This window comes from Agelaius phoeniceus, chromosome 5 (assembly GCF_051311805.1).
Source record: "Agelaius phoeniceus isolate bAgePho1 chromosome 5, bAgePho1.hap1, whole genome shotgun sequence".
In the NCBI taxonomy this organism is placed as follows: domain Eukaryota; kingdom Metazoa; phylum Chordata; class Aves; order Passeriformes; family Icteridae; genus Agelaius; species Agelaius phoeniceus.
In genome coordinates this window covers 12,345,161-12,373,041 of record NC_135269.1, presented here as the reverse complement: position 1 = coordinate 12,373,041, position 27,881 = coordinate 12,345,161, and the positions used below count along the sequence as shown (strand labels likewise).

At 39.4% G+C, this 27,881-nt stretch overlaps 1 protein-coding gene across 2 annotated transcripts; it reads left to right on the top strand.

Annotated features, from left to right (window-relative positions):
* The first annotated feature begins 457 nt into the window (after positions 1 to 457).
* Positions 458 to 27,606, top strand: SLC13A4 (solute carrier family 13 member 4). Of its 2 annotated transcripts, none has more exons than XM_077178319.1 (16): positions 458 to 1,283; positions 7,137 to 7,265; positions 10,216 to 10,352; positions 10,553 to 10,734; positions 11,448 to 11,502; positions 12,964 to 13,003; positions 13,713 to 13,790; positions 15,432 to 15,610; positions 16,760 to 16,879; positions 19,675 to 19,776; positions 20,868 to 20,969; positions 22,020 to 22,147; positions 23,215 to 23,345; positions 23,691 to 23,852; positions 25,321 to 25,458; positions 26,122 to 27,606. In XM_077178319.1, exons 1-16 carry the CDS (start codon positions 1,119 to 1,121, stop codon positions 26,257 to 26,259), a joined length of 1,986 nt encoding a protein of 661 aa, XP_077034434.1. In that variant the 5' UTR covers positions 458 to 1,118; the 3' UTR covers positions 26,260 to 27,606. The 2 variants fall into 2 exon arrangements, with proteins under 2 accessions (XP_077034434.1, XP_054487336.2); XM_054631361.2 differs by having other exon boundaries at positions 459 to 1,283; positions 22,020 to 22,117.
* The last annotated feature ends 275 nt before the right edge of the window (positions 27,607 to 27,881 follow it).

The window sequence follows — 27,881 nt, the reverse complement described above, 5'->3', positions numbered from 1 at the left end:
TAACCAGCCAGTGGGTTCAGTCCTAAATCTCCAGTGCTTTCTGCCCCACAAAAAAAAAAGCATTAATAACAGAAGAGTTGGAGAAATGCTTTTTCCCCTGGAAGACAAGAGTAGAAAGTCTAAAAATTCTCAATTTGATTTGGAGCCCTGTGGTTACTCAAGGCACAAGAGTCAGTAGAGATCAGCCCATGCCTTCTGAATTAGTGACATTCAAGGGTTGTGATGGAAGAAACACAAAGATATTGTTCAGAAAACAACAATTATTTATTTATCATCAGTACAGGGACCTTGCAACAATAACAAACTGTTCAGCAGCCTAAAAAAGGTCTTTTTATATATTTGTGGGAATGTCAGAAGGCTGTTGATTTTCTCAAATGTTCTGACTGGGTTTGGGACAATGGGTGGAGCAACTTCTACCTTCTGCAGTCCTCATTGGTGAATTAGAGTTGCCTGTAGCTTTTTAACAAATTTTTGTCTTGAGATCAAGTATAATCCATGTTGGAATTACTGCCCTGTGAATTCCAAGCTCAGGGCAAAAGTAGGGTAAAGGTAGATACAAAACAGAAGCAAAGAAATAAAATCTGAAGGACCTGCAAATGGAGGGGGGGTTTGGTCTTTTCTTTAAAGAAGAAGTACCTGAAAATTTACTTCTATGCATTGGAAGATAAATTGTTTGGTTTAGTAATCTTCCAGCAGAAAAGAAACTGTGTTTGAGACTTTCAGACTATCAAACAAGAGGAAAAGCAGCAGCTCAAAACATATCTTGCCTGGTTTATGAAAACAGAAATAACACCACTAGATGATGGAAGAAAAAAACTTCATAAGACATGGGAATGAGGATACAACACATCTACAACTGTGAGTCTGAATGAAAAAGAAACTTTGTCAAAAGATCACTATGCTCCAACTTGCAAACCTCTGCATGTTATGGTGTGATAATAATTCAGATGTTCTGGCGAGCCCTACTTAACTGAATGTATTTTTAATCAAAAAACCTTTTCAAAACAACAGATTGAAGAATAAAGAAAGAAAGATATTTTAGGTGGCTGTGGGAATAGGAGATGAGGTTGTGAGAGTTTTCTGGGGGAAATCCAGGCACAGGTGAAGGAAAACGTGGCATGAAAATTGGAATATCTGAGGAACCAGAGAAGAATCTGAAGGAGAAGAAAGCCACCAGAAGGAGAATGGCAGTGATGAAGGAGATCCTCCGATCCAGAAATCTCCTGCTCGTTGTTCTCATTCCACTTCTGCTGCTTCCTCTGCCACTCATATACCCCAGCAGTGTAAGTACATTTTCATTTCCTTTTTAACAAAGCCTCTGAGTGCAGCAGATAGCCCTGCTGATTCAGTTTGCAGCGTGCAAAAGGAAAGACAAAGATGTCAAGAAGCACAGATCTTAGAAAAATCAAAGTCTCATCTTTGAAGGACTGTGAGGGTCACTGAGAAATCATCACTAAGAGCTAGAGCTGCCTTGAGTTGTGTCACAAGCAGAGCTGAAGGGCCAGGTGAAGCTAGAAAAGCACTGCTTTGAGGCAGAAATGTTGGATCTCTTTCTACAATAATATTGTGGGGAAGGGGGAACAGAACAAACACATCCATGACATTTTCTTTGATGAGAGGTCTTGAAAAGGAATGTTTATCTTAAAGCAAATCGAAAAGGAAAGCAAAAGTTTTAGCAACACGAAGGGAAATCTTTCGTTTTTTAATGAGAAGTGTGTATGGAGGGACTTTCAATTTAATGTGGGTTTCTAAAGACACCCCTCAGGTGTGGCAGGAGCTGGCACTGGGTGACAATGCATGGCACTGAGTGCTCCAGAGCAGGTGTGGGTTCCTCTGCTGGAACACTGCAGCTCTGACATGGGCACACTCAGCAATGCAAAGGAGGAATATCCTGTGCTTAACACACAGACCAGGGAAAGGAGTGAGTGCAGCTGGGCTCCTGACCCTGCTTTGGAGAGACTGAATGCCTTGGCCACATGGCAAAGTCCTCTTTTTGCACATCTCTACAGTTTTAACCCATAAAATAGCAATGTTTTTTTCTGTTTCCCTGTTCTTCTCAGTTCTTCTAAGCCTTCCAATGTTTACATTCTTGTAACAAACTTTCTCATGCAGTTTTATGTAAATAATTACTGTTTTACATTCTCTTCTGGAGGAGGAGAAATTTGATGGACTATTGGTTTGTCCAGTATCATTGGAGAGGTAACACTGTCATCCTCCAATCCACTGTCACTTTTGACAATCTATAAATGTTAGAGTCAGAAATTAAACTTCCCTTTTTTTACCTTGGAGGTTCCAGTGTCCATATTGCTTTATTTCGTGTGCCATAGCAACATTTTTCTGTCTTAGAGAGGTGGTGATGTTTAACTTATCAAAATCTGCAATGTATTAAAAATCTGCAGCTTGTCCTTCCCCACAGACCTAGACATAAATCTGTCCAAAAAGTGCAGCAATATCCAATTCCACCCTCTACCCTGTTAAAGATTCATTCTTCCTTAAAGTATCAGGGGATTTATGAATGCTGGTATTTACCCAATAGAAATGCAAAGGATTAGAAATTGCATAGCTGATTTCAAAAACAAAACAGTAACATTTTGTTTGGAAAATAAACCAGAATTCATACAAAGGAAATATTCCTGCACCACTGAACTGTGTGTTGCACTTTGAGTTTTCCTGCTTTGAACTTCAATGTATCTTGGCTGTTCTCTTACAGTGCTTTTTCCTCTCTTTTATCTCCAGAGAGGGAATGAATAACAGACAATTGTGCTCTTCAGGGAGCAGAAAGGCTCACCCTTTCACAGAGGCTTGTTCTGCAGAGGGGTTTAATCTCCCCTGATACCACTGGAAGGGTTACATGAAAAGAGATGCTCCCTGGCATGCTCAGCCAGGGGATTGTGAAGCACCTTATGGCAGCTGAAGCAGGAGTTCAGTGACAGGATTGCTGCAGGAATTGCTATTGTACAGTACAGGCTGCTCTGCATTGTTACTCTGCACCTCGTGGTGCTGCTTTACTGCAAAGTGATGGAAAAATCCATCCCGTGGAGATTTACATCCACTTTGTATATATGTGAGTGACCACAGAGGGTAAAGCACAGCTGACAATCTGACCAAGAGCTGGACAAATGTTTATAGTGCTATTAAGAAAACATCTACACCATTTAAACTCAGCCAACAGTACACACTATCCAAGTGCTTTTGTGTAGATTTTATTTTGTTACAACCCACTGACTATGATTACTTTTTAAATATGAAGATTAAATTTGATGCCTGCCCACATGCTTGTATTTTTACAATTATATTAGGCTTTTTGTCTTTTTTATAGGGATTGAAATTGCCAGGTCATTTATATTTGCATTTCTGCAGGGAATCAGCTTGCAGTTTCTTTGATGATACCAGCACATCTCTGGAAAAGTCAAAGGAGCATTACATGTGTAGTGGCAAAAGAGATTAAAGAGAGCACAAGGAGTAAGAATTGTTGGTTGATGCTGCTAATGGGAATAAACTCCACAGCTTCTTTTAGATTATTTTGTGAAAAGAAATTTGCTTGAATTCTTTTTCCCCCTTCCAAAGTTATGACTGAGCTTGTACCACAGGTTTGGACATACATAAATGCCTTTCAGGTCAAAAAAAGTGTGTGTGCTTTACAAACTGAGGGTCTTTTCCCTTCTGTCCTTATTTCCTTCATTGTTTACAGTGACATGTGAGCATTTTCGCTTCTTTTTTGTAATCTTTATCCCCCCCTTTTTTTTTTTTTTGGCAATGAAGCCACCAGAGATACCACAAGGAATGCCACATGATTTCAGTCAGCTGGGGACAGGCTTTCTGTGCCCACTGCTGCTGTGGCTACACTGCACCCAGTCAAGGACATTCCTGAAAGTCACCTGCTGGCAGAGCTGTGAGAATGTAGTATCAGGGGATGTTGGCATCTTGATATGCCAAACCAGCAGAATGGACCCTAAAGCACAGAACCTGCTCTGAAGAGCCACAGCTGACTCATTTTCATTCACCTTTGGTTTTATTTACGCAGGCTGAAGGATGGAATTTCAGCATGATCCCATAAAATCACAGATGTTATTCCAGAGGCTGGATTACCTCTTTGCAGAGCTTAACCACATGTCTGCATGCAAGATATGCAACGGGCAAATAGTTGGGCAAATTTCCTACATAAAATTTATTCTTCCTTTTAACCATTCTGAGATCCTTGGATATTTTAGTTACAGAAGTTTTATGCATGACCCTTAAGTGTGGAGTTTTTGGCCATGGCTTCCTTTCAGCTCTTCTTTTAACCCAAGGGATTGACTGAAGAGAGATAATTAGATGATAGTCCCTCCAAGCACCACATGTTTTCCTATTCCCTGCTTCAAGCTCTGAGGTGGATTTAACAGAATTTTTCAGCCGTAAAACAAGTGAGGAGGGTGAAACAGTTAAAATTACACTGCCACTGCTTCAGTGTAATACTTAGTAGTTCTGGTAACCATTAATTAAATATATAAACTCAGTTCAATTAAATAGAAGAGATTAATATGGTTTCTCTTGGAAACCAACAGAGAAAATAAATAAAGTTGCCAGACAAGCCGATTAAGTTTTTAGTGGAGATTAGCAAGCTTGGCTTTCCCAGTACTTGCTTACAGTTTTGTACCATTTAAAAATGCAATTTATTTGGGTTTTTTCTTTTGTAAAATGATTACAGCCTAGTGTATAGGAAACACAAAGACTTAGTGCCCATCCCAGTAAGGTTTTGGTAGAGATGCAAATTCCCTCTTTCCTATTCCATTTTCACTACCAGCGCACTTTTTTTTGCCACACACAGAGGAGTAATACAAAATGACATAATTGTTCAAAGAAATTAGAGAGAAGCACATTTTTAGAGTGAGAAAATGGTTTGGATACCCCTTGGATCTTACATCTGGACTGCTCTAAAATAAAAAATCATTGATTCTTCTTAAATTAGAAGTTTTTCCCCTCAGACAACTACTGAATCTGACACAGAGCCCATGCAAACATTAGCAGAAGCTAATGAGTTAAAAATTAAAAATGTGTCGGAGTCACTAGGTCAAAAAAAACTCACTGTGCTCTGCTCTCTGTGGAATATTAACCTTGAGGTATAATGTAGTTAAATGTGATTGAGCAGCAAGTTGGCTTATCCAGAGCTAAATTCCTCCAGCAGCCTTTCAGATACTCTTTATAACCTCTCAAGGAATTGGAGTTTATCTGCTCAAAGGAAGTTAGGTTAATAGAACCACAGTGTCATAAAATCATTAATGTTGGCAAAGACTTCTAAGATCATCAAGTCCAACTGCTCACCCAGCACCACCCTGTTCACCATTAAACCATATCCCCAAGGGCCACATCCACATGTCCTCTGAAAGCTTCCAGGGATGGTGGATCCACCACCTCCTGGGCAATCTATTCCAACCCCTGACCACCCTACCACTGAAGACATTTTCCCCAATATCCAATATAAACCCACCCTAGCTTTGTTGAATTACAATTGTTTAATGTTACACTTTTCTGAAGCAGGAGTCAGAGCAAGATCTGGCTGCTAATTTAAATCCAAACTTCTGAGTAACTTTGGCTACAATTCTTGCACAAGTAAAGGAAATAGTACATATCAATCTATCTTAACTTCCTCTCTGGGCTGTATTCTGCCTGTTATTACCATAAGCTGTACTTCAAAAAAAAAAAAAAAAAAAGATGAACATCTGATTGTGGCTCTTTTTTAGAGGTAATGTATAAATGACATCTATAAAGAGGAATTTAAACACAAACTTTTGATTAATTCCATTGAACCCACATACCTGTAAAATTTCACTAAGCTTTTCCACCTTGTTCACAAAACTGATTGAAAACAATGAAATGTAAAACATGCTCTTTGATTTGCACAAGGATCTGTGAGAATTGCTTGTGAGGCCTCTTGAAAGCTGCTTTATTTAGAAGTCATCCAGCCAGGATGGATGTACAATATATAAAATTATATTTTAAGAGACTCAAATAGCATTTGTGAACGGTGAATTTTCTCAACAATAGCCATTTGTGAGCTGTGACTCCATATGGCTTGAGAGGTTCACATGGAGCATCTGGTGCAAAATGAAGAACAGATAAACTTATAGCTGAAGTAAATCAGTGCAGACCCATTAACTGCCATAGAACAGCAGGTTATGGCAAGTACAGGACTTGGCTTCAAATTTAAGAATGGAAAAGAAAAGGAAAAACCTTTTCTTGAGGATCGTTTCTGTAATTATTACCAGCAGACATCCCCAGATCTCTAAGTACAGAAACTACGGCTAAGAATAAGAAACTGAGCTTAAGGAGAGCTCCAATGAGAGCCATAAATAAAGACATTTCTAAAGAAATGGACCAGAAGACTTCCATTCACTAGCTGTGTTTTCCTCTAAGAATATTCAGGAGACAGCACTTTTCTCTATCATATCCCAGCTCCCCATGATGCTCACCATGATACTCTCATGCCTTTTTCAACCAGAACCTTGGACAGCAGCAAATTTGTTTGATTAGCTCCATTCACCTATTGCCTCCAACCCTGCAGGCCTGTGGTCTTCCAAAGGTCTGTAGAAATTACCTGAGCAAATAAAATCAGCTGACAAATGTGCTTGCACATTGCTTAAAAAAACAATGAAAAACCCCCAACCCAAGTTTCCAGAGCATTTCCCAAAATAACTACAAGGCAGTTTTATGGCAAATATGAATGCTCTCATCTGGTCCTGAAAGCTAACAGTTTCTGTCCTTGTCTGGAGAGAAAAATATGCTGAGATAACAGGTCAACAGGTCTAATCTGAGGAGCCATGATTGAGTGCTTCGTAAATATTGGATTATAGAAGTCAAACAAATATGCAAATGCACTTGAAGCCATTATTTTGCTGATAAATAGGCTTATCCCAAAGGTTTGCTTTAGATTATATGTGAAGACTTTCATTAGCCTCATCTTCTGACTCTCTCCTTTCAGAAGGCAGCCAAGATTTCACACCCAAACAGCTGCACCTTTGGAGGTCCCAATGCAGTCCTTTTTATTTTTTTTTAAACCAGGGTACCCACAGTCTGAAGAATCCTAAGGGTGAGTTCCCAGGGCTCCCCAGAGCATGTGGTGGGGCAGTAACACTCATCCTCTGTGCTTGTCCCTGCAGGAAGCCTCGTGTGCCTACGTGCTCATGGTGACAGCTGTGTACTGGGTCTCTGAAGCAGTGCCCCTTGGGGCAGCAGCCTTGGTTCCTGCCTTCCTCTACCCTCTCTTTGGGGTCATGAAGTCCAGTGAGGTCAGACCATTGTGTGTTTTTTATCATTTCATGTTCTTGCTCTCAGCTAATTATGTGTAGGAGGCTGATCTTAGTTCAGCAGCAAGACTTAGAGGCATGGCAGGCAGGAGTGTACATCCTGTAAGGTGCAACTGGGTCCCACCAGCCCTTTCTTCATCTGAACATAGATATAGGATACAACAGCCAGGAGAGGTGTCCATCCTTTCAGCTCCTGCATCACCAACAATTACCAGCACCTATTGCACCACAGGATCCCCCTTCTGCCTGTCACAGACGCATTTTATGAAAAATCCTTTCCTTAGGATTTTCCCTCCTGAGAAGCTGAGAGGCCTCAGGAACAAAATGTAAACAATGGTTATCTGCTGCTATGGAATGCAACAGGTGGATCTGGGATTGGTCTCATGTGGTTGTTTCTAATTAATGGCCAATCACAGTCCAGCTGGCTTGGACTCTCTGTCCCAGCCACAAGCCTTTGTTATCATTCTTGCTTTTCTATTCTTAGCTAGCCTTCTGATGAAATCCTTTCTTCTATTCTTTTAGTATAGTTCTAATATAATATATATGATAAAATAATAAATCAAGCCTTCTGAAACATGGAGTCACATCCTCATCTCGTCCCTCATCCTCAGACCCCTGCAAACACCATCACATCTGCCCTCCTCAAATCCATGTGAACAGCAGCCACAGGATTCACTAAGTTTCCTTCCAATTTTATTTATTGTGGATGTGATGTGAGGCAAGAGGCTACATGTGCTAAAACAAGTTCCCATTTACTGAAAAAGACTGGATAATTTTGTTATCCAGATGAATGTCTAGCCTTTTTTCAAAGCCGTAACCTACTGTAGCCATAAGTTTTTAGGCAAAAGAGTAGCTGTGCAGAAAAGTTTCTATGATCAGTCCTGAATTTGCTTACTTGAGGTTTTTTTCAATGTTAATTTCTTTCATTATATGCCAAGAATTTCTTTTATTTTCTCTGCAACTTTTTTTCCCCTGCCTTTTTCTATCTCTTTTTGGGGAGTGAGGGGACAGCACATTTGATTTAAGGCAGAGTAATACAGATAAGAATGCAGAGGAATATGTAGCAAACATAAAATTGTTGGATTTCTCTCACAATCTAGCACTGGGAATATCCATAAATGGATAGAAACAAGCATGAGCTGAGAGTTTAATGACTGCTTATTCCCCCAAGTATTGTAATAAAATGAGATGCATTTTCATACCAACACAATTCAGTATTTTCACAATCTTTTTTTCCTAACATAAAGGTAAAGTAGTTGGGCATTTTCATTAAAAATTTGGCAGCACATTGGAAAAGGAAATTTAATGTCAGCCTGAGAGAAATTCAATGCAATAGCAAATAAAGTGACAGTAAGACTACTGCAAAGAATGTATTATTTGCTTTAGGAGCTGAAATAAATCCCTGCATGCAAAAATAAAAAACTCTGAAGCATTATTTCCAATCTGTTGTCCTGGATTGACTCTTGCCTAGAAAATTACTGCTATTTAAGCTACAAATTACTCACAGGGGCTTAAGAACATGAACCAGTGTGTCATATATGTGTATGCTGGTATTAATGAGACTATTAGCATTCACTTATTTCTCCAAAGTTGCTATGAAAGGAATAAAGGAGAAAAAACCCCAGATTCTTCATGCTGCTGGGTTGATGAATTTCCTTCATTCACCTCATTATTTTTTTGAAAAGGTAGCAGGAAAATAAAGAAAGTTAATGAGAAAGAAACCAGTGGAAGAAAGCCAAAAAGGTGATATTTAAAAGTTCTGGCACACAATTATGATGGCCAAGTCTAGTTAGTCACCATAGGGATTTATTAAATAAATGTCATTAAAAATATAACTTGTTGCAAATTTCACAAAATAACATTATTGTCATTCTTGCATTTTATGGAGGAGCATCAGTGAGGGCATATGAGGGCAATGGATTTTAATTGCTTTAAAATGCTGGCACCTACATTTCATTAGAGAACTAGTTTTAAACTGAAGAAATGACATTTTTTGAAAAATATTCCAGCAACAGCCTAGGAAGGATTGCATCAAAATGAAATGAAAAATTTTGCTAGACCCCAAGCATCTCTTTGTGACTCTTATTTTCTCCCATTTTATTTTTGTTTTGACAGAATTATGTGTGTATGTTTGAGTAAGAATTTTATGGTTTGCTTAATTTTTCATTTTTGCAGTTGCTTCACAGAATATCTTCTCATCTTTTAGCAAGACCCACATCCACAATTCCAGCTTTGGATATTTTAAATATTTTTGAATATTTTCCTGAGGCGGTGATGGGTTTTGCTCATTGTCTTTAAATTTAAAGTTCTTATTCTTGAAACTTTTCCCTCTTTTCCTGATAAAATGGAAATGGGTTTCCAATGTGACAAGTTTTGACACAGGATTTGTGTATCACTGCAGCAATATACCAACCCTTTTATATTGCATTCAAAGAGCAAGTCCCAAAGGACTTCTCCTATTCTGATGCAGTAAGTTCTAGGGATGCCACATTTTTCCCAAAAGCTGAACAAGACAGAATAAAGATAGGCAAGATAAACAACACCTCCAGAAGGAAAAAAACAGATGAAGCACATGAATCAGCTGCCTTCAGTGACTTTTGTCTGTGCTTGTTTCCATCTGAGCCTAGCTGAGTATGACTGACTCACTGCAGGCACTGAACATCCTGCTTGCAAATATAACATTTCTCTTGATGTCTTCAAAACTCAGAAGCCTATAAACAACAGGAGATAGAGCCTTATTTGTAAACACAACAAGAAAGAGATTAAAGGGAATATTTTGATTTATGAATTCTTCATTTTCTCCAGTTCCCTGTCATTCTTACTTGAGGGAGCAAAAATGCACTATGCTATATTTCTTCTCATTCTGCATGCTTTCTGTTTAGGGTATTTACTGCTTTTTTAACTGTCTGCTTCCCCCTGGCCCTTAATGCAGGTGGCTGCTGAATATTTCAAGAACACAACTCTGCTCCTCATGGGTGTGATTTGTGTGGCAGCTTCTGTAGAAAAGTGGAATCTCCACAAGCGAATTGCCCTGCGCATGGTGATGATGGCTGGAGCCAAGCCAGGCATGTGAGTGAACCTTTGGCTTTGGGGATAGTCTGAGGCTGAGAGCAGCAGCTTGAAACCACTCTGATCTTCCCATCCATGGGCAAAAGCTCCTTGGTTTGGGGCATTTTTATACCCATCTTTCAGAGTTTGACAGCTTTCAAATCTTCCCCTGTTTTTTCTGCCGCCTCCGACCCCTCGTGTTTCCCTGCCCTGCACTCCAGGTTGCTCCTTTGCTTTATGTGCTGCACCACGGTGCTCTCCATGTGGCTCTCCAACACCTCCAGCACAGCCATGGTGATGCCAATCGTGGAGGCAGTGCTCCAGGAGCTGGTGAATGCCGAGGAGGAGTGCGAGGTCATCGCGGCTGCAGGCAGCACCATTGCTGAAGAAAACAAGCCAATAGGTATTTGTCAGTATTGGCATTCACTCTTTTCTCATTTGTTTGTCAGTGACCTCACTTGCTGATACATATTACTGAAATTCTGTTGAGGTCGGATCTCTCTGACTTATACTGCCAAAAACACTGATATGTACTCTTTGTACTCTGATATTCCTTTTTTTACTCTGATATTCCTTTCAAAAAATGAAAGGAAATTTTATTTGTGATGGAAGAATAGGAGTTGGGAAACTATTTTTACTGAATCAGGGCATCTGCTGTAGCTGTGTGTCATAAACTCTTGGCCAAAGGATTTTACAGGGTTGGAAGGAAACCTTTGGGAATAAAGTCCAGGAAATTTAGAAGAGGTTCAGAAGTTTTCTCTTGACAATCCCATAATAAAAAATTGATAAGAGCTCTAAGGTTCATTTTGTTCATTCCTTCCCAGAAGAAGAAGGCTTAGGAAGAAAAGAATCTCTCTTTTCTCTCTTTCTTTTACCATTTCCAGGCTGAAAATTATTTTGTCTAACCTTGTCTATTACACGCAGGTATCATAGTCTTTTAATTGCCAGATGCACATGAACAGTACAATACAAAATAATAAAATGCCACAACAAGAGAGCACCTGAGAGTGTTTGGACAAAGTTCTGTTTGCAGCAGCTCCTCCAGGTGCAGTGGTGTGAGCCAGGGGCTCAGCTCAGGTCTTCCCCCAAGGGCTGCTCTCTGTTCCTCTGTTGCAGGTCTCGGTGAAAAGCACGGGCAGCCTTCACTGGAGCTTATCTTCATCAATGAGGAGTAAGAATGAACCCTGTACACCAGGACTGGACATTTGAGCCCTACACAGGTTGCAATGAGATGAACCCAGGAGCACAGCCAGGAAGGGCAAGCAGAACCTTACAAGTGAATGTGTCACATGTGACTGACCAGGAAGGCATTAATGCAATGCTCTGGATCTCACTAAAATTTGCAGTATTCATTTATTTTTTTCAACACTATGGATATTTTAGGGAGAAGGAAAATATTTCTAGGAGTTTGAAAGCTTTTGTTCTGTTCCCCTGAAGGAACAGTGATGAAGAAGATCCAAGAACAGCACAGGCTGCCCACAGTACAAATCCAGAGGGACATCACTTACAGAGCATTCCTGAAGAAAGTCTGAACTGCCTGCATTCAAGAGAGATGAGAGTGGAGGGCAGGGGAACACGGTGGGAGGGAGAACCCACAAAAAAACACCCCTCCTCCCCTGCAAAATTTGTAGAAGATTTCTTTAAATATAGATGAATTTCTTCAGAGATTTGAAACACCAGTAGTTTCTATTTGGGGAAGAATCTAGTAAGGGGAAAGGGTACATCAAGTAAAGGAATAATTTCTTTGTCAAACTATCTAATTAAGTTCAAGATATACAAGACAGTATACAAAGCTAATGTTCTAAAAATTTATTATAGGCCAATTCTGAGGAGCATCTTATAAAGTGTGAGAACAAAATTGCACAGTCTCTTTTTGAGCTCCTTCTATATTTGCAACTGCTCAAAATAAAAGAGAAACAAGTTTCTTATACTTTAAATTTTAATTTGCTTTAAAACAAATATTATAATTCAAACAGTATAGATTGATGACTTTAAGTTAACTTGCAAGATCTAAGTAGTTTTCTCATTAGTTTAGAGACTATTTGAGTTCTCCAGTATTCCCTCTGTTATCTCTTTTTACCCCAGCCATATTTTCTATGCAATACAGAATCAAATCTTCAGATTGGCATTGTGCCATTAATCCCTTTAACCCCTGTTGAAGAGTATATGTGGGATATTTCAAACAGAACTATTATTAAAATAGGATTACTTGAAAAAGAGCTTTGAATTTGGCAGGAAAAGGAGCACATCATCTGGAAATAAGTTCAGTGGATTGTTTGCATGATCCACATGCCACACAGGGCAGGTTTTAGGGAAGGCTTTAATGTGGTACAGGTGGGCACTCAGAAACAGCATTGGAAAAGTTTTTACTCCTAGAATGGAGTAAATACTACCAAGAAACGAATTTTTTCTTGCATGGAGGTGGAACTGCACTGTTACACAGCTAGAGATTGAGCTATGAAACATAATAATGACTTACTTTTTGGCCAAGAGCCCCCATAAGAGGTTCTACTAAGTGGTATTCAGCATTTCAGTAGGCACTAGTTCTCCCCTCCTACCCATGATGTGTGCCTCTTGCAGAAGCTGGATGAACAGGCATTTTTAAAGCACATTTTCCTTTCTTTGTTTTTAGTGCTACTACTACTGACTTCAGCTCCTTGATGCACTCAAAGGTATTGTCATAGCTGGTATCTTCTGTGCTACCCTGTCTTCTAGTGCAGGAACCAGCAGAGCAAAATGCACACAGCTCTGCGAAAAAAAAGCTGGTCCCTTTGTTTCAGATGTGTGATGGTTGTTGGCAGAAATTAGGTATTGCAGAATGTCCTGCTTTGTATTTAACCTGTCGGTTTGCTTGCACAAATCAATTGGGGAACATTAGCTCCAAAACAGCAACAACAGAAGTACAAAACAGTAGAAGCCTGTTGTACTCCTTGCTGGAGTTCCTGAGATCCAGTCAGAGAACTAACAATTCCATATGGTTTCTAGCAAATCCAGATATGATCTTTTGTTGTGCCGGTATTTCCAGCTTCTGAAGCTGAGAATTCTCAAGTTGCTGCAGCAGCTTGTACACATCACAAAGTCACAGGCTCAAGGGACCTGTTAGAGTCTCAGACATGCTAGAGGAAGACCTAATCTCATTCTAATTTGACTTTAAAATCACTTTAAAAAAAAAAACAAAGCAGGGGGTTTAAACATTTTTTTTCCTCCAATGTAAAATTAACAGTTGGTTTTAGTGGGTTGGATTTTCTTGTAGTTTTGGACCCTTTTTCCTTTTTTTGTCCCCAAAGCTTGCCTCACAATACCTTTACAAAGCATCACAAATTCACAAGTGCCCCATGGAACACAAGAAAGGCTAATCCAAAGGCATTTTCCTCCTTGCAGAGTATGAATGGTGTGCACATGATAGCCAACCCTATTGGAACAATGAATTCTACCAGCAATGGGCAGCACCTGCCTCAGGTAAGGACATGTTAGACCTGGGGGTGAGGCAAAAGACAGATGTGAACATCACCTGCTCCCTACTGTTTCATATTTGTTCCTTGAGAGGAATCATTCTCCGTCACCTCAGCACAGCCACAGCGTGGCCCTTTGCCAGCTCTTGCTCCCATTTAGATGCACCCAGCACGGGTATGTTCAGAAGACCCTTCCCCAATGGCTGGGACAATTAATTTAGCTTTACATCCAGTAATGCGATCACGAGTTTCTTTTATTATTTGACTGTAACAGCCACTTTGTTTCTGCAAATCCTCCTTGGAAAATAGCCCGACTCAAAAATAACAACCCCTGGCACACAAAACCCTATGCAGAATGTAAAAAAGCAGACAATTAATCTGTTCAACCACTTCATTAGGTACTCTTAGTATCCACTTCCTTTTTGTCTTCCAAAATATCCAGCCTCAAAATCCTCCATTAAATCAATTCATTCCAGTATTTCTACTTCTCTTGAGGGGATCTAAGAAGAGATTGCTGTTTGGATGACAATTTTGTAGTGTCCTAATGGCATAAGTTTATGGGCACGAAAGAATAGGCTAAAATCAACACAACTTTGCATTCACAGTTCAAAAATAAATCAAAATAAAAATTAGTAAATGTAACAAACCTTTCTGAACCACTTGCTATCTTTTTCCTCATTCTACCTTTTTTCCCAGTATAAGGACTTGATCTACCAACATAGACATTTTCCTGTCACTGATATGAAAGCTTCTTTTGGAGCAAAATTTTCTGGCATCTTTTCTTTCCATATTCCCATCGCTCAGCCTTTTCCATTCTATTTTAAGATCCCCAGCACTCCATCCGTAATTAGAGGCCCTGAGCTAGTTTAAGTGTGAAAAGTTCACCAAGCCTTTGTGTGGTGGCTGCTCCTAAGCCTCAAGGATTATGGATTCCTTCTGCTCAGTGCTGGAATCCTGTCCCTGCAGCCCTCAAAGGATTTTGATATCCCACTGATATTCCAGTCAGACCTGGAGCTGGCCCAAACCTTAGCCAGAAGCCTGATTACTGCTTGTCCTACATTTTTGTCACAAACCAGGCCATTTTAGGCTCTGGGACAAGTTTCCAGGACTGATCCCAGTTAATCCCTGTGAAGAAAAACCTGGCCTCTCTTACACAAACCTGTTGCTTCTCTGGGCCCCCTATTAGAGCAAATCAAAGGTGAGTCCAATGAAGGGGAGAGAGAATGATGCATCTGACTCCATGGATATCAGAAGGCTAATTAATTACTTTATTATACTATACTATATACATTTCATCTAAACTGAATCTGCCAAGCACTCAACTCTGCACACAAGTGCTCACACTGCACTGAACCTCGTGACTGTCACCCGACAGTCCCGACACACAAGGAAACAAAACAACCTCACTTTGGATAAACAATCTCCATGTTCCATTCTACTTTGGCACAACACAGGCACAGCAAGTGATAAGAATTGTGTTTTCCCTTTCTCTGAGGTTCAGAGAATGTGAATCTCAGAAATCCTTGGGAAGAATTGTGCTTGCTTTTCTGTGAAGAGAAATGTGGCAACACCGTATCACTCTGGCATTAGAGCAAGCTGGGCTGCTGTCCTGATCACCTGCTTTGCTTGTGACTGTGTCCCCCCACAGGCTCAGATCCTGGTGCTGCCCCCTGAGCCCTCGGAGCTGAGCAGCAGGTACCAGACCAGGCACGACCACATGGTGTGCAAATGCCTCTCGCTGAGCATCTCCTACGCAGCCACCATCGGCGGGCTGACCACCATCATAGGCACCTCCACCAGCCTCATCTTCCTCGAGCACTTCAACAAGTAAGTGGCACTGGGGTTTGGTGAGAATCATCATCATCCTTGTGGGTCATTTCCTACCTCAAGGAACCCCAGGAAGAACACTCTCCCTGAAGGAAAATATGCTTCTTCCTCTAATGTTACTACCAATGGTTAGTGTTTGAAGGTTGCTACATACCCATGTCTTTCTCTCACATAAAGTAAAAACTCCTCAGTGTGGTAACATTGAAGTTTCTCCAGAAATTTCTTTTGATTTGACATAGTGGTTATCATGAAAGGCAGCAGGCACTCTAGAAAAGTAAACACTAAAGCTATGAAGATAGAGCAAACACAAAGAAATACTCACAAAAGAAGAAATGACATAAAAACAGCTGCTCAACATGTAGTGCAAAAAAACCCAAATAACCAACTTAGATATGTGGTCTTATGCATTTGCTTCAGAGAAGATGAGAAGCAGCTCTCTGATCACCTCAGTATTTCCTTTATCATAGGCCCAGGGCTCTCAAAGACATGAATGTTTCAATGTCAGAAACATGAATGTTTTTCTGTCAGGAGACTGGTGGCACTTCTCATGCACAGAAACACATCCAAGCTCAGATCTGCTTCTGCTACCACTACTGCCTTGATATCTCTCATTTCTCTCTCTTAAATGGTGGTAGCACGGAAGAATAAGTTCAGAAGTCATGCTTAATCCAGGGATTTGGATTTTACAGAATTTTCCAAGATCTTGCTTTTATGACAGTAACATCAATTGCACACATCCAACATCTTTGTCACAGTACAGCAGAATATAGTCAATATTTGTGTGGCCTGTGAGAAAACATAGAAAGAGGTTCTGGGTGAAATCATTCTGAAGACTGCCAACTCTAAAAGAAGCTTTATAAACCACAGGCAGGGATGGAGTTTCACTTCAGGTATCTCCACGTGTTTTTGAAGCTGGCCAGACAATCCAGACCATCTGGTGTTAAAGGTTTGGAGAGTTGCACTGTTTGTCTGTTGGTTTCACTCTGCATAGGTAATGCAGCTGTTTGCAAATTCAAACTGATGGAATTTTTCTCTCACCCCATGGGTTGAGATAAATATGCCCGTAGGTGTGTTTGCATCTATGTCTGTTGGAGGTCCCTGTCCCTGTACTGTTCTAACTTCTCATGCATCCTCTTTTTTAATTTACAGCCAGTACCCAAAAGCTGAAGTGGTGAATTTTGGAACCTGGTTTCTGTTCAGTTTCCCCATCTCCCTCATCATGTTGGTGCTGACTTGGTTCTGGCTGCACTGGCTGTTCTTGGGCTGCAAGTGAGTGAAAGTTGTTCAAGATACACAGATTACGAAAGCAGGGCATCTGCAGCTCCTCTCAAACGTGTCTCATAAAGAAGTTTTGACTGGCAAATGACAGAATTTAAGGCACAATTTCCTTCTTCTTGCCAGAACAATGACCAGAGGAAATCTCACTGCTTAGCTGCCCTTCATGGACAGCAATGCAGAGTGTTGCTGCTTGAGATTGAAGTGCCCAGGTAGTGCTGATAGAAATCCATATTAAGCATTCAACTGGTTTGGGTTTTTTTTTCACTCTAATGAAAATGAGGATTCCTTCTTGGACCAAATGTCTTGTTTAAAGTCCTTTTGGAAAAGCACAGTTTAAAAGATTAATAGAAAAAAACCTGCAAGTGAACAAGGTACTTTTCAGATCTGCCTCCAGTTCAAGGAAATTAACATAAAACCAATTAAAATTAAAGGTAAATAGACTTCATATATATTTCTCTTTAAAGTAGAAGGGACTCACAGCCTAAGAGACAAATACATTTAATACCAGTCCCTAGGCCCCAAAATAAGAAAAAGTTTCAGTCTTCTAGGTCATTTGTACCACATATTGTCTTTACAAAGTTAATGAAAACTGCCAAATGTGTGCATTTAGAATGGATTTGTTAATCTGCATTGAATTGTGATGCAGACACATTTGCTCTGAATTAAATTTGCCTTAATTTGATTTAGTTCACTCTTAAAAGTAAACTGAATTGACATCACTATTTCACCCAGGACAATGAATAAATTGATAATGAGTTCTGCTTGCTGCTGACCTTCACTAGATTTGAAGTAATTTAGAGGTGAATGGCTCCATGCCCCTCTCAGTCAGTCTCTGAGTCTTATAGCTCCAAATTAAAAGGCTAATATAAATTCCCTCTGCCGCTTTTTCCTTTTAATCTTGAGGAGAAACAGGTCCTAACATGACCCTCAATTAATTTGGTTTGAAAACAAAAATTGAAATTCCACATTGCATCCAAGACTTCATGCTGATTAATGTTGTTCTAAATAATACCAGAGACTGAAGCATTATTGACTTCTTGAGAAGTAGTTGATTCCAAGGCTCCTTAATCTCTGACTTTATTCACTGCACTTCATTAAAGAATATATTATGTTGGGAGCTGGGCTTCAGTTCTTTGCCTTCACGTCCTCCTGAGCCTGGAAACACTTGGAACCTGTTGAAACAGCTGCCTAATTCTTTAGCATAAATGTTTAATGAATTCCCGTAATGTTATTTTCCTAGGAAGCCCTGTGCTGTCAATCTGTTATTGCCTGGCTTAGCTGGAACAGCATTCCAGACTTTAAGGCCCTAGACCAGGTCAAGGGTGAAAGAGAATGGACTCATCAAGGGATCATTGCCAGCAAAGAAGAGCTAAGGGTGGAGGTTACCACAGAACTGTCCTTTATAAACCATAGAGCTCTTCTTTTCCAGCCTGGAAAGCTCTTCCAGCCTCATCTCTCCCTGTTGGTAGATTTTACTAAATTCTAACAGCAAGATTTGCAAGGAAATTTAAAATATCTATAGATGAAGAGCAATGCTAAGTGAGCTAAAAAATTGTGTTGCATATTTGCCCATGTGAAATGCAACCCCTGGTTAAGTCCTTCTGTTGACCACACAGGGCCTGTCTGGATCTTGAGCAATGCAAAGAAATTTGAGAATCTGGCCTTAAGCAGATACATTGAGGGAGATTGCAGTCCATGGTTTGGCCAGGGTTACAGCTTGGGTGTCTAGTGAGGTACCCAATGAGATATTAAAATAGCAGGAACCATAAAAGCACCTATTATCACCTGAAAGAACCATAAAAGTTGTGCTGCAAAGTCACTGCTGCTGCATCTTTTAGACTGGCTTAGATCCTGTTACACCTCTGTGTGACAGAGGGTACAGCTGGAGTGAAAAAGGAGGGATCTGTGGCTCAAAGCACAGCTAGGTAACACTTCTGGAAAGAAGAAAAGGAGAGGGTTAAAGTGAGCTTGAAAGCATCTTAATTTCAATTAAGAATGTCCATGCTTTCTTACAGAATGAAGGAAAACTGAATAAACTAAGGGATTCACTTAACATCCATACAAGTGTACAGGAGGCTCAATATATCCAGCTAGGAAATATTGTGTTTTTGTGTCCCTGGCAGAAGTACAGGCGTTTTTCACCTGGGCAAAACACCAGGGTGACTCCCCTGGCCTCTGTGGTGCTTTTCTGGCTGTGCCTGATGTATAAACAAATGTTACTATGACAGTGTAAGCAGAAGCAGACAGGTCGTGGCAGCTAATGGGATCACAAGCACAGCTTTCCCTCATTATGAATCCTGAATATTCAAGGCAAACATGGTCTCAAAAGCCAGAGCAGACCCCAGATACGTTGGATAACCCAGGAAAGCATAGTTAGCCCATGAAAAATTTCTATTGATAGCTGACCTCTGTCACAATCTCTCCATGTGATGATAGACACTAGCTGTAGCTCTGGGAGGTTTCTGGCAGCTCTTTGAGGAAGCCTACGCAGAGGGAGCCCAGCCATGGCTCAAGATGGCTCAGTGATACCAATCAGTACTAGTCAGAGCACCCTGGGAACCTTCCAACTATGTCTAGAGTTGAATCTTAAAAGCACTTGAAATCAGATTAATCAAATAGCATGCACAGTAATTTCCTTTTCCGTTGCCATCAGGCCTTGGCTCAGTCACATCTTCTCCCAATGGCTCCTGATACCAGAATTTTCAGTCTACCCCATTGCTGGAGGTTTTTTTTCATTTCCTCCCCCACTCTTTATGCTCTTGCCTAATTTTATCATGCTATCTCAGTTTTAAAGAGACTTGTTCTGTGAGCAAGAAGAAGAAGACCAAACAGGAAGAAATGTCAGAGAGAAGAATTCAAGAGGAATACAAGAAACTGGGAAATGTTAGGTAAACCAGACCTGCCTTCCTTGGGAATTTGTCTCTCATTGTCTCCTATTGCTCTCCATGATACCATGTGCTTTTGTAGCTTATTCTAAAATTCTCAGCTCTTTTTCCTCCCCTCCAGTATAGAAATAGAACAAAATGCAAAAACAAACTAAAATCAAAGACTTTGTTATAAGCATGAGTGCTAACATGCAACTCATTTATTTTTGAGGAAAAAGGGAAAAGAAAGGAAAGATTCAAGTTTATTCCAGGGTTCAAAGGTCATCTAGGTTTGTTTTTGAACCCTAAAGGACCCCTTCTCCTAATTCAGGCACACACTTATTTTAGTGGATATAAGTTCAAAAAAGGCTTTTTCCCATGCCATGGGTTGTCCAGCCTTCCCAGTTGCACATAATATTTATGCACAATGGCAAGAAATGTCTCTTGAAAAGATTATTTGGCAACATTTTCATTTTCAAAAGGGCTGATATGGCACAGAATTCCTTCTTCACAAAGCATTTTTGTGCTGTTTAACTGAAATATTGACAGATCAACTGCCTGAATACAATAAACTCTGAAACTAAACTGTTGTTCAGGCTGAGCCAAATATGAAATCACTCTTAATTTAAATCTATGCTAAATTAAAAATCCTCAAGCCACCTCAAGTATCCTCAAGTCACCTTGTGTTCACCATCTGTGCTAATTTACATTGTCATTTGCTCTTAGGCTTTCTATCCTTCTAAAAAATGCAGGAGAATATGTTTACAGTGGAATGCTAATATGAACTTCACCTTGTTAACACATTTAATCAGATAATAATGCAAATACAAAACAAGCATTTAGAAATATTTTCCTTCACATCTTGCCCATAAATGATAGCATTACAAATACAGATGGATATTTTTAGCCTATTTCTTACAGGGTTTAGATGGTTCCCAGCTGGGAGCCAAATCCAGAATTCTTTCATTCAAACTAATCTCCCTTGCTATTTTTCATATGTTTTTTATTCTTTTTTGAAGCCAATTTCTACTTTCTTACTTCTTCTGGGACTTGCTCTTGAGTTTTCAGACAGACCTTGGAATTACTTCGTTACTTTCTCTGGTTTTTATTTCTAGCTACCCCGAGATGGTGACTGGATTCTTCTTCATCCTGATGACCTTGCTCTGGTTCACTCGTGAGCCTGGCTTTGTGCCAGGATGGTCATCTTTTTTTGAGAAGTGAGTAAAAATCCCCATAACTACTACACAGGAATACAACTTGGCTTCTTATTACTTTCTATAATAATTTTTTCCCCCTAAGACATCATCAGACACATTTAATGAAGCAGTGAAAAATGGAGTCTTTATTCAAAAATTAGGATTTTTTTTTTCTTAAATTATATTTTTTCATATAGTGAAAAATTCCATTCTTCCTCAGTATTCAAAGCGAGTTAAGCAGAGAAAGTAAATTAAACCATTTCCAATGTAAAAGGAGGGTCAGATTTTGAGGTCAAAACATTTTAGTGCATTCATAAAGAAGTTTTCATTAGAATATACTACAACTATAATTGAAATTAAAATTTTTGACAAAAAGTGTTTTATCAAGAAAATGTCCATTCAATTAAATATTGCTGACAATGGTGACTAAAGCAAATAATTTTTCTTTTATTTTAAATAATATTGAAACAAATTATATTAAAGCTTACTATAGCACTTTGCACATCAAAGAATAAGTTATTTGAGTGTAAGTTTACTTTATATTGCTACTGTATAAAATTAATTTTTCATTACAATTTTGAGAGAAAAACAATTTCTAATACTGTGATTTTCTGATGATCACTGGAGTTTGGTACTCCTCAGAATACTTTTACAGAAAGCCTTTTAAACATTTAATTTAAAATCAATCTACAATTCATTTCTAAAGCATCACCTGGGTTTGGCTTTTCCCCAGAATGTGTTTACTGTTTCTTACACTACAGTAAACACACTATTTTTTTGTACCTCCAAGTTAATAGATTTGTAAACCAAAAGGGATTATTTGTTTTTCAACCAGAATATTGAAAATTGTTGAGCTGTGATTGAAGTTGCTTACCAGAGTCAGTTTAATAAATGGGAAGAAATCCAATTTGTACCCTTAATATGCAGGCATATTTTTCTAGTAGGCTGTTAGTATGACTTCAGATGTGGGAATACAACTCCACCTGCAGAAATGTGCTTGGAGCTATGTACCTGGTTTGGAAATGTTTCTGTTAATGTGTTTTTATGAAAACGTTGCTATTTTTTTCCTAGGAAAGGTTACCGGACTGATGCCACTGTCTCTGTATTTCTTGGGTTTCTCCTTTTCCTGATTCCAGCAAAAAAGCCACGTTTTGGAAAAAGGAGAAAAGGTGAGGGGAATGCACTAAGAAAGAGAACTGGTACATTTTTCAATGTCTAATATTTTTTGTTATTTTTGTCTGTAAAAAGATCCAAGAAGATACTTTTATTTTGGTAAGTCAAGGATACCAGCCCTTCCTACATCAGACCCCCTTTTCCTTTGCTGTAATTCATATTGTCTCATCTAGAGGATAACAAACAAGTCTTCAATCTGAGACTGCCTCCTCTTCTGTGCTAGCAGAGTTATTAGACCTCAGGACTGAGGACTGAGCTTTGGGAAAGGTTTAGATGGAGTTACATATTAAAAAACCATAATGCAAAATCAGCTCAAGATAAACCCTAGTAAAAAAATTAATCATCACTTATACAGTGGAAATCACTGTCATGTCTTAAGATAAACATAAAAGAGGTCATAGAGTGCCAGACAATGTTTCAATTTTGTGCAATGCTTCTCTCACAGTCTTCTTGATAATGAGATTATTTCACATTTCTGTTTGGGTAGCACTCAGTGATTTGATCAGTTTGCTGCACCACTCTTTCAGCAGTGCTGTATGACAGTAGAATTGTCTGCACAGTCTTATGTAAAGATTGTAAATTTATAGAAACATATATTTTTATGCTGTCATATATTGTACAGGTTTAGGAAAATATGACACACTCTAACTCCTTTTTTAAGAAAATACTCAGGCACTAAAAAAAACATTAATGTCCTCAGATAAAATCTAGGGCACTTTATCAAGCATCATGGCCTACTTCATAGCCCTTCTTTGATAATATAACCCCATTGTAACCCCATCTCTGTGCTCTACAGATATATATGCACATGCATATCACAACACAGCACACAGTCCCTCAAAAAGCTGTGACATGAGAACACAAGGGTTAACAATTAGTTACATTAACAGAGCAGCCAAGGGAAAGTCAGGATGTTTGGAATTAATATGCTGCATTTTGTGAGGCCAGACTATCCAGAGAAATAGGCTATGTACTGCTTCTTTGCCTCTCTCTCAGGTAGTCCCGTGCATCTTCAATCATTACTATTGTGAAAAATGTGAGGATCTTTGCTAAAAGGGCAGTAAATACTGGTCCCACACTTTATTTGATATAGGAGATGGTGAAAAGTCAACAGAAATTAACCCATTGGAGCCCATCATTACCTGGAAGGACTTTCAGAAGACCATGCCCTGGGAGATTGTAGTGTTGGTTGGTGGAGGTTATGCCTTAGCAGCTGGATGCAAGGTACTGGTGTAGATTTTTTTTAATCCTCCTTCCTAAACATATTATCAACCTGCTCTTTTATTCCTTTGCATGTTCCTCAGTTTGGATTTATGATGTGGATACTTTAAAGCTTGTACATGATGCAGTAGGCAGCACTCCCTGTACTCAATATATGCCTTTCTTGCTATTCATTAAACACTGCAGTGAAATCTAGTTTACTGAGCAAAAGGAAATGCAGAAAGCATTGATCTGAACTTTGTTTATTTGCTGGTGGGATTCTCTGATGCAAACTGCCACAGAAAGGAGAATCTGTTTGACAAACATACCAAATATTTAGTAATTCTTGTGCTTCTGTCCTTTCCCCAGACCTCTGGCCTCTCTACATGGATTGGACGTCAGATGCTCTCCCTGAGCAGCCTTCCCTCCTGGGCTGTAACTCTGCTGGCTTGCATTTTGGTGTCCATGGTAACAGAATTTGTTAGTAATCCAGCAACCATAACCATCTTCCTGCCTATTTTATGCAGCATGGTGAGTTAAAACAGTGACATTTTTAGTCTGTTGTTTCCTCACAGGCTTGTGGGAATTTTTCAGGATGTCAGGGTCTTGGCACTCTGTCCACATGCAACCCAGCCTCAGTTCCCAAGCTACTGTTCTGTAGTCTTGAAACTAGGAACAAAAACATAATTGGGCAGCCAAAAGCATATTTTAGCATCATGGAATTTATAATACTTCTCAGACAGAGTGCACTGAGGAATTCATATGCCAGGTACAAGAAAAGGTGATTATGGAATTAACAAGATAGGTGAATTTCACATGAAGCTTGAGATGGTTTTGTCAATGTTATTTTAAATGTGTTGTTCAATACTTAGTAGTCACCTGCTCCCTACTTGTGAGAAAAGACTGTAGTGCTGAATTTTATTTCAGATTTAGAAGTGTTCAAGGGGTTGATCTGGTAAAACATACTGTCTTCTACCGTGGAAAGCAGAGATGTTTGCAAGGGGCAGAAAAAAATCAGGATGCTATTGACAAAGGTAGAAGAAAGAGAGAGTAAATTAATTTTACATTGGAATAGCAGTTACAGAAATACAGAAAACTTTCTTTTTTAAAAATGTAATAGAAACTTTTCTGTCCAGGAATGGAGGTTGTTAATTGTCTTTCCCTATTATAATATTTTATGAGATTGTCCCAAAGCATATTATGTGAACAGTTCTGAGTTAATATTAAGATGTGGCCACATTACAAGATGTGATTGTGTTTTTGTGGCTTAGGAGTTCAGATTTGCTTCTGCTCCATGCAGAAAGAGATTCTCCTGAAAAATATTTAGAGCAGTAATCTACTTGTAGTGTGAACTACCATCTTAAGGCAGACTCTCTTTTCAGATTGCAAAAGTAACCTGGAGACACTTCCCTCCCCAAGATGATTGTAGCCTTGTTTATCCTTTCCTTTCCCTCTCATATAAAACTGGGCCAAAGCAATGCAAATAAAAATTGAACATTTCATCACCACTGAAAACTGCATTCTTTAGCCCACTGTAAAAAATATTCCATCATCTCTGCCTTCTCACCATGCAAATTTGGATCGTGAACACCTGGTTCTCCTAACCAGTATTCAAGAGGATATCACATAATGGTCTCAGCATATTCAGCAACTGGAAGAAGCAAGTTCTTTGTGTTAACCTCTTGTGACTTCTCGTGGATAAAGACTGAAGCAGCAGTCAGTGTTAAACAGAATGACACAGAAAACAAGTGGGAGAAAGAGCAAACGTGTCCTAATAGTAGCAAACTCCACCCTCCCTCAGTGTGAAATGTCTCAAGAGAGATCCCTGGAGCATGACTAGCTCAAAATTATGGCATTGCTCTAAAAAAACCCAGCCAACCAAAAAATACTTTCACGCTCAAGTTTAGAAATTAGGCAGGTGTGATTGTCATCTGTGACTTTATTGTTGGCTGTGACTTTATTGATCAGGTGAAACACCTCTCTCCCTCTGTTCTTCCAGTCAGAAACCCTGCTTATCAACCCTTTATACACCCTGATTCCTGTCACCATGTGCATCTCATTTGCGGTGATGCTGCCTGTGGGTAACCCTCCAAATGCCATTGTCTTCAGTTATGGGCACTGCCAGATCAAAGATATGGTGAGTCTTGGCACTGGCTGTATCCTCCCATGCTTCATGCAACTCCAACACCTAATCTCTCATCAAGCACCTAATAATAAAAACCCAAAAAACCAAAAAAAAAAAAAAAAAACCAAACAAAAAAACCCCTATATTGCTGCTAATATTAAGTAGTGATGTCTGCACTGCTCTTACACAATAGAGCTGTCAGGTTAAGAACACAGATCTGTAGGATGCACACATTTCTTATTTGTATTTTTTTTTATGAATGTAATTGTCTAAAGAGCTTTAGGAGTATGCAGTCCTTTTTGCACTGACCTACTCAGACAAGCACAAGAGAGCATAAGAAATTAGATTTATCACATAGCTCCACAGCAAGTCGTGTATCACTCTGTTATGTGTGGTTTAACTCCCCATTCTGATTATCTGATTGAGAAGTCCAAGTGACAAACTCAGCAGTTCACAATGAACTGCATCAGTCTCTAACCTGAATATTCATTCCTCAATACTCCAACATAGACCTATGCTCTCATTTATGCTTTTTTTTTTAGAAATCACTACACATAAATTATCACACTATATATGATATGAGTCAGTATAAATTCTACAAACTGCTTTTTTTTTTTTTTTTCCCTATGTTAACTGTTTTCCATAAAGTAGCTCTGATGCATTTTGCTTTTGCAGGTGAAAGCTGGCCTGGGTGTAAATCTGATTGGCCTGGCTGTTGTCATGGTGGCCATCAACACGTGGGGAATTAGGCTCTTCCAGCTGAACACCTTTCCAGAATGGGCAGCAGTCAGCAACATCACAAGCCAAACATAATCTTCAATGAACAAAAAGAGCAAAAGTGCAAGACCAAAGCAAGTTAGGACAAAATATTGAACCTACGTTTCACATATGAAAGAAAGAAGGAAGCTTGAACCATGATCCATTGCAAAACTATGAAGAAAATCCACTGGGAGGTCTTCTGCAACAGCTTTTCAGTTCTGCAAATCAGTGTGAGTTAAAAGGAGAGATTAGCTTTGCTCTATTGTTGCTTTCTCTGGGATACCATAACTCAAAAAAAATCCACTCCTCCAAGTTATTTCCCTATAGCTTTTTCATGCCTTAGAGCAGTTATGTAGGACTTGTATGCAGGACTCCAGTGGCAGAAGACAAGTACACAAACACTGCTGTACTCAGCAGCAGCAGATTCAGGCCTACTGTTGACTCCTACACTGAATGTAGGGTGAGCCTTTTCCCCAAATCCAGAGGAGTTTTATAAGTCTACTTCTTTTAAGGCAAATTATTCTTGGGTTTTTTGAGATGACTCATCAATGTTTTGCAAAAACCATTTTTCCACCTAACTCATATGACCTGGACAGAAATCCAGCTACCAACTACCAGCTACAGTGCTTCAAAGGGATAATAGAAAGCTCCAGAGAGGAAGGAGAAATCCAAGGAGAATATGGGGTTTTTTTTCCACACAGCACTAGTATAAATTTCTAATATTGCAGTACTTGCAGTGTCAGCTTTGGAAGGAAGAGTTTCAGGAACAGAAAGTTTTGTTCAAGACCTTCTTCATCATTACCGCAGTGGGAGCTCTTTCAGCAGGGGAAACTGTGACCAGCAAAACCATGTCAGGTCAACAGCCCCTATCACTCTCCTGGCTCTTTGGCTGCTGTTTAATTATGCACTTATGATTCCCCTGACTGAGAAAGTCCCATTCCTGATGGCACTTAGTGCTGCTCCATGAGTAAGAAGGGAGAGGGCTGAAGTGGAGTGGTGCTGGTGTATCTCCCCATCCCCTGCATTCACTTGAATCTCACGCCCCCTGCTCTCTAGCAGCCCAGAGAGCAGGAACTTCAAAGGTAGGAAATTGTGGCATAAAGTAAATAACTACCAAGCCAAAAGGCCAATCTCTTTATCACTTATCAATAAAGTGAATGCCCTGCTTTCCTCACTGGATCTCTGTGACACTCATTAAGTCTTCTCATGTATTATGTCCAGTTTTTAATAATTTCTTCAATGTCAATACATTTAAGCTGTATATTAGAATGATTGAATCTCATGTAATCACACATACACTTTAATGAATTTTTATGCTTTCCACTTTTAATCTAGGCTCTCTAGATGTGAATGTATTCTGCAAAAATAAAATGTCAATAAAATAAATTATTCACTACTGCACATTCTGGTACTCCATGAGCATACAAATAGGATATACTTCACCCATAACCCACCAAAACCTTAGAGAAGCAGTGTTGAGACAGCAGGAGGTTTTGGTTTACTGCTTCTGTCAAAACGGAGGGATCCTACAGACTGTTTATCTTGAAAATAAACAGGTACAATAAAAGGTCTTAGGCTGGCAGAAGTGAGAAAGAAATATGGGAAAAAAACCAAAAAGCATGTCTTAACCCTGGTTCCAAAAGCAGGAAGCTGCATCCTTTAGCAAAACAGTTGCT

What these genes read in the sequence shown, in the direction of transcription:
- SLC13A4 (XM_077178319.1), top strand. Translation starts at nt 1,119, where the DNA reads ATGAAAATTGGAATATCTGAGGAACCAGAGAAGAATCTGAAGGAGAAG. An exon ending in TTCCTCGAGCACTTCAACAA is followed by an intron (nt 15,611 to 16,759) that starts GTAAGTGGCACT and finishes TTTAATTTACAG; the next exon opens with CCAGTACCCAAAAGCTGAAG. An exon ending in ACTGCCAGATCAAAGATATG is followed by an intron (nt 25,459 to 26,121) that starts GTGAGTCTTGGC and finishes TTGCTTTTGCAG; the next exon opens with GTGAAAGCTGGCCTGGGTGT.